At 44.4% G+C, this 11,796-nt stretch overlaps 2 protein-coding genes across 2 annotated transcripts; both read right to left on the bottom strand.

Moving 5' to 3' along the window:
• Nucleotides 1-2,973: 2,973 nt before the first annotated feature.
• Nucleotides 2,974-3,975, bottom strand: LOC128908124 (olfactory receptor 1052-like). The gene has a single exon (XM_054197716.1). It carries the CDS (start codon nucleotides 3,955-3,957, stop codon nucleotides 2,974-2,976), a length of 984 nt encoding a protein of 327 aa, XP_054053691.1. The 5' UTR covers nucleotides 3,958-3,975.
• Nucleotides 3,976-7,104: 3,129 nt separating this feature from the next.
• On the bottom strand, nucleotides 7,105-8,082 carry LOC128908123 (olfactory receptor-like protein COR6). Its single transcript, XM_054197715.1, has one exon. The coding sequence runs from the start codon at nucleotides 8,080-8,082 to the stop codon at nucleotides 7,105-7,107; it is 978 nt and encodes a 325-aa protein (XP_054053690.1).
• Nucleotides 8,083-11,796: the final 3,714 nt, after the last annotated feature.

Here is an 11,796-nt window from a genome sequence, read left to right as displayed (position 1 = left end):
TTACTCTTTCCATGTCTAAATTCAATCCAAACTTCTCTATCCATTAGGGTGCTTCCGTGATCAGTGCGCGATTAATAACAACGTAGTCATCTATTCATTCTGGTTATTTCACCTCCTCATGTGAAAGGAGCCTGTAAGCCTGTCAGTGGAGGGAATTACCCTTGGAGACGTCATGTCTCCTTCAGTTAACCATAAAAGCAGCTGAGCTGTTTAATTTGGAACGTAAGTGGTTAATGGAGAAATCTGAAGTTCAGTGAAATCGATCCCACAGAGGCTGTACACATTTATGGTTTTACGGTTGAAGTTACCTGATTGTCCTGCTGATGCTGCAACTCACAGCCTGATACTACACAAAACAAAAGAGAACTTGAGTTCTTTGGGTGTAAAACAGAGAGAGCAATATTGCTTTTCCCATTCTGCTCTTTCTTGTGTATTCAGATCCTGAATTTTTTAAAACAGTCTATTGGGACGTGTTTGCCAAATCCTGAGAGCACTGTAACCGTCAAGGCTAAGCTGAGAGGTCAGCGCTAAAACTACCATGGACATACCTGGATTTTACAGTCGGATGCTTCTTTCTCCAGTCCTGAACTTCCAAACACTCCAACGCTGCAGAAGTCTGGATTTCACTCCCCGGGATGCCATCCCCACATATCTCTATCCATACGGATGTCCCTTTGGGCTGGGTATTCCAGGCTCTTTCACGGTCTTGTCTGATGGCTGTGATCTGTAATTCCTCCATAGAGAAAACATGCAACCAAATGAAACGTGTGTGGCTGGCTCACTACATTGACACAATAGTGAGAAGTGTATGAAGACGTCAGGGAAGACGTAAAATAACCCTCTTTGCTCCACAGAAAAGAAATAATGTTTCGTGCTTGAATGCAGCACAGAACAGCAGCTCATCCCTCAAACCTGAGAGATCATGTCAGAACCTTCTGCTGCAAATATTTGCTGCTTTGGCTATTAGGAACTGAACACTCACAAACAACTGAGTCCTCCGTTAATATTTTTCAGATCAGACACAAAGGACATCATTAAATTGTTCTCCCGGGAGCCTTTAAGCAGGCAAACGGAGGGCTGTTCTCCCACAGCAACATGCACGAAACAAGTATGTTCACAGTCCTCAATTGCCCCGTTTACGGCAAATCCCGTCTGCTTTACTGAGACTCAGGAAAGGGAAAGAAGCCTCAGGAATATTCTGTGTCTGTAGCACACTGAAAAAATCAGGGTTGAAATTAAATCTACAGGGAACACAGACATCCTACAGTATAAAAGACCCCTTCAGGACTATTCAACTGCTTGCAATAGTTTTTGAGTCCATCTCCTCTCTCATGCCATCGTTTGAGCTGTTGTGAGCCTTGTAGGGCATGGGCAGGATGACACTGTCCCATCTTTTCTGGCTGGCACGTCCGTTGAGTGGGCACCGAGCTCACTGGTGTCAAGAAGCTGCGTTAGGTACCCCGAAACGCAGGGTGTGCCAGCCCAGCTCAGGGGCTCCCCACTCTGGCTACTCGTTTTTCAGAGAGGATGTGCGTTTGGGTGGCCGAAAGAAAATGTGTGACTGTTCAATGTCCAGTTGTGCAACTCAACCCATCCTAAATCCAGGTCTTTAACTGATGAGGAATCCATTAGGATTGAAGGTGAATATTATATTTGATTGATGACATATGCTACTGAAATAAAGAAAAAATTTTAAAATCCCTGTTTTGTTGCCTGACAACATAATAGAAAAGGTGTCGTCTCTTAGGAAATAATCAATAGGACCCTTAGCATATTTTGATGGCCATTCTTCATCTAGAAAGTGAGCTAACTGCTCACATTGGCCATGTGCATGTGTACACCTGAGTTAGGGACCTACAGATGACCGCAGGAAAAAAGAGAGAAAGAGTGAGTGTGAAACAGACCACCAGAATTCTCATATAGGATCAGGCTCTTGCTCAGATGGCAGGAGGAGAAGTTGAACTGCTAGTTTGTGTTACTTTCACATTATGTTTCTCTTGTTCCAGTAAGATCTCATTGCGTCTTTAAACACCGAGAGCCAGAGGCACAGTAAAGACGTTGTAAATAGATTTTTGAAGAGTTCTCCGGGGCCTTTGCTCAGATCTAGGCCAGAGATCTGTATCATCAAGATTCACAAGTCCCAAGAAACAATCTCATTGGAAAAAATTATTGTATATAACACCAAGAAATGGGATTGTACTAAAGGCTGGGATAATGTTTGCACACAGTGTCCCGTGTCCCATAAAGGGCAGGCTGCAACACCAAGAACCACATCCATAAAAGAAAAAAAAAATTGGAATTCCATATAAAAGCACTGCAGTAATTATATTTCTATTTTTTCTTAACCTCTTTTCAACAATCTTCAGAAGCAAACTCTCTTTGTTCCGCATGCAATCGCTAGATGCAGCATTTGAGAAGAAAGAGAGAATGTTTCTAGGAAACTTCAATCATGGAAATGTCCTTTAATTCGTAGGGCTCCAGTGGTGGGGAACGGAATGGGGGGCTGTCACTCTTGGGTGTCTGCAAGACACCTCACATGGATACGTGCTGGAGACCCCAGGCTTACAGACCGTGGATAAAATAGGCAGCTTCAGGGAGAAACGCATCTAACCTGTCTTAGACACCTTTCTTGGGAGGACTACTCAAATTTTGGTGTGTCTGCGTCTCTTCATTGGTTACAAAAAGTGAGTATGTTTGAGCTAGATATCCAAATGGAAATATTTAAATCAGGCAGATTAATCCCACATTTGGTGTCCAAAGACTTCAAAGAACTCACAGGTGGCTTAAGCCCTCTGTGATGAAGATCCAGTCTGTTACAGTGACCAGGAATTTGCTGAAATAAGGCTTAACAGGACTAATAGCTCCGTATTTCCCCATTGCACATCCTTCAATTAGCAATCTTCATGAGATGTCGTAGTAAGTTTATGTAAAGGATTCAGGATCTGATAATCCATATCCAAGAGAATGGAGGTTTTATGGAGTTACCCCACATGCCCTTCTGGAAGGCTTTCCGCAGGGAAGGACCTTTCTCTTCAACAGTTTCCCTGCAGCGCATTTCACGTCGTTGTTTCTCAAGCTGTAGATCAAGGGGTTGAGCAGAGGAATGACCACTGTGTAGAACACAGAAATGGTTTTATCAGTGCTCAGCGAGTAGCTGGAACGGGGGTGGAAATACATGAACAGGATTGTGCCGTGAAATGTGAAAACGGCTGTGAGGTGGGAGGCACAGGTGGAGAACGTTTTCTGCCTGCCCTTGGCAGAGTGGATCCTCAGCACCATGGCAATGATGAAAAAGTAAGAAATCATGACGACTGTAAAAGTGGTTGCCTCAATTAAAGCGCCAAATATGGAAACGAGGAGCTTGTTGCGATGGGTGTCACTGCAAGAGAGTTTTAAGAGAGGGAGGAGGTCACAGAAAAAGTGATCGATGACATTTGAGTTGCAAAAGGACAACCTCAGCAAGCCATAGGTGTGTATCAGAGAATTTGCAGCTCCCCCCAAATACGAGCCAGCTATTAACAGTACACAGACCTTTTTGGTCACAACGACAGTGTACAGCAGTGGGTTACCAATGGCCACATAGCGGTCGTATGCCATTGCAGCCAGGAGAAACATCTCAGTGGTGGCAAAAAGTGTGAAGAAGCTATACTGCATAAGGCAGCCATTGTACGAAACTCCCTTTGATGCCGCTAAGAAGTTGAGCAGCATGTTGGGAGTGACGGTGGAAGAATAGCAGACGTCTAAGAAGGACAAGTTGCTGAGGAGAAAGTACATAGGGGTGTGCAGGTGTGGGTCAAACCTGATGATCAGTATCATTCCCACATTACCCAGCAACGTCAGCCCATAGATCAGGGAAAAGACAACGAACAGGGGAAGCTGCAGGTCCGGTCTATCAGTTAATCCTGTGAAAATGAAGTTAGTCACAGGGGTGTGATTGGCTTGGGCCGTCATTGTCATTTAACTGTTGCCTGCTAGAATAGAGAAGGACAACCAGATACCAGTGCCTGGGAGGGATCGTCAGCGTCCCTCGCGCCAGTCCCTGCGCCACTCGTCCACTCCACTGCTGGCTTTTCCATCTGAAGCAATAACCAGCTATTTCACTTCTTTCTCCCTTCTGTCAGCCTCTTTTCTTCCATCCATTGAGCTAGATTCATGGTGAGGAAAAATAATCTCACATAAATATTTGTGACACAATCTAGAGAGCTGTAACCGGCACTATTAGGAATAAGAAGCGTATCTTATATGCTTTATTTGCACATATGAAAAGCACCAGGGTTTATGTTAAAGGAGCCGTGTGTGATTAACCCCTCTATATCCCTGCGTTTTCATCACTGGGATATTGAACAGTTCAGTTCCGAAACCCTACACCGCCTTTCCTGTGATCCATTATGTGGTTAAAATACCTGCCATGTTACTAGTTTTACATGATAAAAAAGACCAGAATAAAGACAGTGAAAAGTTTAATAATTTCCTAAGGCTTACCATTCTGATCCTCTCATTCAAGGTTCCACGAGAAGATTAACCTTCCATATCCTTTCCTTAAAACCAAATGTCCTGTAGAAGAAATGTATTTCACATTAGAAACCAACACTGGCAGAATGTCTCTGAAAAACACAGAAAAGGATTGGGTTTTCTTTTGCCAGTTTAGTTTCATTCTAGGACTGGTTCTACATCTATATTGGAGAAAACAAGCTTATTGGACAAAAGTATGCTGATATTAGAAGAGAGTTTTGAGAGACAGAGAGAGTGAGGGAGAGAGGAATGACTGGTAGAGTTTAAATTTGATGCTAATTTACATTTCCCAAAGACTTACGACACCTCTTCCTTCTCTTCAGTCCAGTTGAGGACAAGGATTATCAGGAAACTCCAAGTTTTGTAACTCCATCTGTAATTTAAGCTTACTGCTGTAAAACCTTCTTGCTGGAAGAAGGGAACCAGTCACATTGTGCCTTCAGAAAATCCCGCTCTCCGAGCTGAAAAAAGCGGTGAGACAGAAATGGACTCATACCCACATTTATATTCTTGTCTTTCCAGATACCTGGAACAGCTGGCCAGTACTAATTAATATTGCTATTTTAAAACATGCATTCAGTGTAGAATAATTGCTCCCAGTTGAATTGCCCCGTGAGAAGAGCAAATGATGTTTACGGCTGGTTCCATCGCTTTATTGCCAAGTGAGTTGAGTCTCTTTGCGCAGGCTGGAGCCAGTGGGTGCCACCTGGAGAGCATTGATACCCGCCGCCAGCTGCCAGGCGGGTTGCTCTACAGCGTTGTATCGGTCAGTCTCCCGGGAGTACCAGATCCGGGATGCCTTGGTCGCACACAGACACCTACGTGTCCAACCCAACACAGGTTTATTCTGTGAGCTGGGTCGCGCCCAAGGGCCAGATTGTTTCCTGAACAGGCATCCAGCATGGATGTTCTGGCATTGCAAATGCCATGGCATTACAGCAGAAAGGAATTAATTAGTACACCATCCATGGGGATGAATCCTTTTCTTGCTTTGCTCTATATCTCAAGCAGGAGGTCTCTGTTTTTCACCTCCCTTTTCAGATAAGCTGGGTTTTAAGCGGATGGGCTCACCTCTCGTTTGTGGGACTCTGCTGAGACAAATTTATTTAAGATCTTAATGTCTCTAATTCTCTTCACAGCAGGGGGGTGTGGAGGGCAGAGACAGATTTCCCACAGGAAAGGGGGCTCACTGATAAGAGTCTTCACCAAGGCTTTCTTACTACGGACAAAGTAGGAAGCTTTGTAGTAGGAGAAAGTTCTTACCTGTGTGCAGAGAGCTGGGCACGTACTCTTCTACCTGCCTAAAGATACAGACAATTTGAAGTTTTAAAATAGAAAGAATGCCTTGAAATGTGTCTGAAGGCAAGCACGATGCGATGTTGAGGAATACTCAGTTCACAATAGCTAAATGTGGAAATGCTCCCATAAGAAATATCTTCCAAAACTGTAATAAAGCAATTACTATTCAGTTCTTCTGGCTGGAAAACTCTGGCTTATACATGGCTCAGGGCATCCATTCTTCTTTTTAGATGGAACAGACTTAGGCTATTGTTTCATGCTTCTGCTAGAGGAAAAGATTGGCAATGGCTCTGGAGCATCGGGCGAGAGGATCAGCCCAAAGGAGACTGCTTCCAGAGTTGTTAACGTGCTGCTTGAGATGGGTTTTTTTTACTAAGTCAGGCAAATCTTTGTTCCTCACCTGTCTGCTTTTATTCTTTCCAGTTAAATCACTTGACTCACTAGAAGTTGGCCTCTTAGGTGTCTTTCACCATCCCTATTAGTCTGTATCCTTGGAAATACATGCAAGAGTCCGTAGAAGCTTCTGTTCCAGCAGCTTGTGGTGCTCAGGACGCAGTTTTGGCACTGCAAGTTGTTGTGAGTCTACGACCTTCTTGGGCAAAGTGGCAAACACCATTTCCCAAGCCTCCCTCAGCCTGAAATCTGGTGACAAGCACCGTTATTCTGGGGAAGAGGCGTAAGTAAATTGTGCTGATTTCCCTTTTTTACCGCATTTACTGTATGGGAACAAATACAAAGTTAATTACACAAAGCCCCCAAGCTAAACCAAGCAAACGAGAAAAGCAGCTCTGCTAATGCTGTAGGGCAAACACAAAACTACAGTCCCAGCTCCATCCCTCTTCGTGTTTAATTTTCTACAAACACAATTGCAATCGATCCACTCATGATATTTTCATCTTAGAAGTAAATGACCAGGCACCTTATTAAAAATGAAGAACACAAAGCATATCTCTTATCTCTCTTGAAATAAACAGTTATTTCTTTTTATGGCTTATCCCTGATTGCAGCATAACTTTTCTGTATTCGTCTCTGCTATTTTAGGCATCGTTGAAATCTTGGTAACATTTTGAAAGCCCTGTTCCACCGTACACTGAAACTGCCCCTGTATTCTGGCACCGTTTCAGGAAAATGAATGCTGTTCCGTGTGCAATGAACTTCAGGTCAAGAAATATGCTCTTCAAAATAGTGCTTAAATACACATAAAACATATTTTATATGCACGGGCAATGGAAATTTAAAACTAAACATGTCCTTAAGTCGCTTTCTAATTTAGACTCATCTGTGGATCATCCTCTAAGATTCAATCCGGGATCTCAGTGGACAACCGAAGGGCCAGTGAAGCAAAACTTTGGTGGCTGTGACTCTCCATAGGGCCTCCTTTACCTCCTTGTTCCTCCAGCTGTAAATGAGGGGATTCAGCACAGGGATGGCCACTGTGTAGAACAAGGACACGACTTTGTCTGTGTCCAGTGAGTAGCTGGTGGCTGGTCGGAAGTACATGAAGGCTATTGTTCCGTGGAACAAGGTGACAGTCATCAGGTGCGAGGCACAAGTGGAGAAGGCTTTGAATTTTCTTTCCTTGGAGCGGATCCTCAGCACAGTTTGAATAATTAAAACATATGAGATGGAGATGGCAGTGATGCTGCTCATCTCAATCAAGCTGCCGAACGTGAAAACCAGCAGCTCGTTGACCGCAGTACCAGAAGAGGAAATCTGGAAGAGTGGACTGATGTCACAAAAGAAATGGTTTACCATGTTGGAAGAACAAAAGGTGAGTTTGAGCAGCCCACCGGTGTGTATCACGGAGTTGAGGAACCCCCATAGGTATGACCCTTTCACCAGGCTCCAGCAGGTCGTCTTGGACATGACGACAGTGTAAAGCAGAGGTTTACAGATGGCCACATAGCGGTCGTACGCCATCACGGCCAGCAGCAAGCACTCGGAGATTATCAACAAAATGAAGCTAAAACATTGTGTAATGCAAGCTGCGTATGAAATTGCTTTCATTTCTACCAAAAACGTCATTAACATTCTAGGAGCGATGACTGTGGAATAAATGGCATCCATGAGAGCCAAATTTTGGAGAAAAAAATACATAGGGGTATGAAGCTGGAGATCGATATTGATTAATGCAACCATGCCCAGATTCGTTAGCAAAGAGGTGATGTACATGGCTAAAAACAGCACAAAGAGTGGGATTTGCAGCTGTGGGTCGTCGGTCAGTCCAGAGAGGATGAAGGTGATGGGTGCTGTGCAGTTCCCCGCAGCCATTGGGGTTGGCGGAGCTGATGCTGTCTGCCAGCAGTGGCGGGAGGAAGGAGGATAAAGGGGTTGTTAGGACTTGGAAAATCAGAAGAAAACACGGAATGCTCATATACATTGTCCATAATCATATAAAAGAGAATTTAGAACATCCCAAATTCCTAAAATGCCTGTAGCTGATAAATCAGACTGTCTAGCTGTCAAAGTGTCATTTACCCGTTCATTTATTCCATCCAAACCACCATTTAAAGCTCAGTATCCAACAGGAGACGGGGGCATCGGCTCTGCTGAGTGTAGGAACAGGCCTCGGACGAGTCACGGTCTTGGGAGAAGCCGAAAGCTTTTTCACTGACAACAGCAGAACCTAAACGCAGTGTAATTTTAGATACATAAAAACAGTCTTGAAAAACCCACTCTGTGAATGGGAACCGAACTTTAAGTGTCCACAGAGCCCTCTCCACTCTTTGTATTCAGTGGAGAGGAATAAGGCACTGGTAAGGCGAGATGCATCGGATCTACTCCAGATACATGCCTCAGGATGAGAGCTATTACAGCCTAAAGGTATTAAACCTAAAATAGTTAGCTCTGAATCTCAACCTAAGGTAGGTGAGAGAAATCCTAAATCTGAGCAGAAGCGTGATTTGTAGTAGCTCTGCTTGTTCCTTGTAGCTGCGCGTGAGAAGCATTCCAGCAATCCAGGCTGGCAGTTAACAAGATCCAGAAGGTTTGCAGTTATAGAAGAAAATCTACATAAAAAATAAAATCAGACAAATCCCCTTCAATCTTTTCTACACTGTGTTATCCCAGTTAATGCAGAGACATTCCTTTATAACTAAGGCTTAATTCAGGCACAGATATGATTGTTTGACTCTACAAAACTATCTGCATCCAACTTTCAGCGAATACTTATTTCTCAGCAAAGGAAACTTAAGTAAGGACTAATTTTTACAGAAACTAACAAGAGTTATCTGGCTTATTTATGCCTCACCAGTCTCACCTCATTTCTTATTCTTGTTTCCAAAAAGCAGGCTTTTAGATGGAGCTGTGTGTTCATACACTCAGGAAAATATGAAGCAATTATATATTTGACAGCCAGGACACTCACAGTGGCAATTCTACTGTGCTGAGCCTCTTGAAGGACAGAAGCTAGTTATATCGCAATGTCACCTTGAGCAGATACGCAATATCTCTGACGCTTCATGTTGCCTGCTTAAGACGTGTTATTGGCCTAATTGGTGAGATAAATAATTGCTACCTTTGGAAACCAGACTTGATCAAAGGTAATCTGCTAGGCCGTTCTTTTAAACTGATACCAGATGAGATAATGTCGGTTTTTGGAAGAGGGCGGCATAACTGAAGAAGTCCGGTCACCCAGATCTCTCTTTGGTTTCTGTCTTCAACTGGACTTTGCAACAGCTTCTCAGGTGGGATCACAGTTGGCTTTCTGTGTGTAAGTGAGAGCTGGACCCTGCGCCCAGCGCAACGCTCACTGGTGTGTGTGTGTGCGCGTGCGTGTGTGTCCCAGCGTCCACGCAGCGTACTACAGAGGCGTCTGAAGCCCATTGGAGATCCCTGGGGGAGGCTGAATTTGGCCATATCCTCCCTCAACTCTCTTTTTGTAAAGGCGAGGTAGTGCCACTGCCAGGCCTGAGTCGTATAGATCTGGGACACGTGAAACCAGTAGTCGGTTGTGAGCGTGTGATTCAGCACCTTTCAATGGCTGAGAGGAGCAGAGCAGTAGGAGTCACCCACCCTCCCTCCTTTGGTCCCCACCGCTCTGCATGAGGTCACTGTCCCTGGCCTGGGTCACGTCACCATTAAAGAACACATCCTTTGCAGTCATTTAGGGAGGTCTTCGCATGAAAATAAGAAAAAGCCTAAAGCCTCTGCGTAAAATTCAAAGAGAAAATCCTGTTCCCGCTGAAGTGAAGGCCAGAGTTAACCATCCCCTAATCAGGACCAGGATTTCCACCATGGACTCCACCCCATGAAGCCGAGACGGGCAGATAGAGCTAGAAAGACAGAGGGAGAGATATTCTTATAGAGCCTCATTAAACTATCTTAGAAGTTATTTGCACTGCTTAATCAGCACCTGAGCCTTCCTGCTCTGTGTCTGCAGACAGGGAGATGCCTCCAGGGGATGGCTGAGGATACCTAAAGCTCCCTGCCTAAATCCAACTGGGATTCTCCAGTGCTGTATGGGAACCCAGGGTGCCGTCTGGGCTAGCACCAGCTAAACGGTGCAGCTGAGTCACTCAAACCATGAAAAGCTGATGGTTTTCAGCCACCTGTAGCTGCGCTGACACAGAGACTACGAGGCCCTTCCAGAGCGGATACCGAGTTTGAAATCTCGAGCGGGGTTTGTCTCGTTATAGGTCTGCAATACATATATCTGCGTGTGTATTAGTCACCACTGCACTAACTTTCCAAGCCATGGAGAAAAACAGGCACTTTAAAAGAGCGATACCTGTATGTGTGACATGTCCATACCAGGTACAGATGAGTCTTCTCACTCTTCACCCAAAGTCAGGGGAAGGAAGCATCCCCAGACGTTAATTCATCCAGGATATCTCAGGCATTTGTCTCGGTTTCTTTCACATTCAGCACAAGAAAATCCATTCTTCGTTTGTCCAACCATTCAAATAGAGACAATGTCTCCCTTCTACCGGGATTTGAGATACGCTAATGAAACGCTCCCCGTTTTCTTGTTATTACGGTTTTTTACTTCAACCATATACAACCCCCAGCAAAGGCTGCACAGGTACCAATCTCTAATGCCAGTCTCAGTTTGACCAAGCCATTCTCATCACCCTACCACGTATCACCTGTATAGTGCAGTCTGTGAAGCCAAAGCTCTTGGCTAATATTTTTTTCATGTGATGTGTGGTCTAATGGTTTCCTGGGTATTTGGGGAGATTTCTTAGGAGCAATAGTAAGAACAAGATCAGAAGTAATTATTCGCAGCTGTTAGTGAATGAGAGACTCTCTCTGTTTGAGTTTTGGCTGGAGGAAATAGATAAAAAAGGGGACGCCATGACTTGAGAAAAAATACATGGTCCTCACCAACCCTCATTTCCCTCACCTGCCCCCATTTCCGTCCATAGCTTGACCTAGCTAGTCATTTTAAAAGAAACATTATGGAAACTTCATCCACACTTAGCAAAATGTATTAAGACTTTTCATTGAAAGGGACCTCAATGGTATCAAGAATTGGCAATAAGAAATATTTTTGCCAGTATCTGAAGGAACCAGTCACTGAAGCCTGAAACAACACCACAGTCACACACCGATATTTATTCTTCGCTGTTTATGGCCACCCCAAAATCAGACCTACCTGCAAAGGTGTGGAGGGGTGAGGACCATCACGTGCAGAAGCTGGTTTTGTGGTGATGGGAAGGTTTTATCACAGCACCAGTGTGACACCAGGGACATGGTCCCTGTTGCCTCTTGGATTAGCTCATGGAGGAAGGACAGCCAAGCCGCTCATGCCCTCTCCTTCCTTCAGCACTGGATTCACACACTGCGCGGCTCTGTGAAAGGGGCTCCTCATTTCTGTTAAGAGGGTGGCAGCTGTAACATGGAAGTCCAGCTGCCTGAAATTGAGTGTTAAATCACTTGGGTTTGTATTTAGCAGGAATTTTAATTGCATTATCTATTTCAGGGGTTTTCCCCATGGATTACTGGGTAGGAAGGGGCTTTGTCTTGGTTTTTCTGTGTGTTTAT

This window comes from Rissa tridactyla, chromosome 4 (genome assembly GCF_028500815.1).
Source record: "Rissa tridactyla isolate bRisTri1 chromosome 4, bRisTri1.patW.cur.20221130, whole genome shotgun sequence".
Classification (NCBI taxonomy): Eukaryota; Metazoa; Chordata; class Aves; order Charadriiformes; family Laridae; genus Rissa; species Rissa tridactyla.
This window is presented reverse-complemented; position numbering and strand designations above follow the sequence as displayed.

Excerpts from the sequence above, each read along its gene's own strand:
- LOC128908124 (XM_054197716.1), bottom strand. The coding sequence starts at position 3,957 with ATGACAATGACGGCCCAAGCCAATCACACCCCTGTGACTAACTTCATT.
- LOC128908123 (XM_054197715.1), bottom strand. The coding sequence starts at position 8,082 with ATGGCTGCGGGGAACTGCACAGCACCCATCACCTTCATCCTCTCTGGA.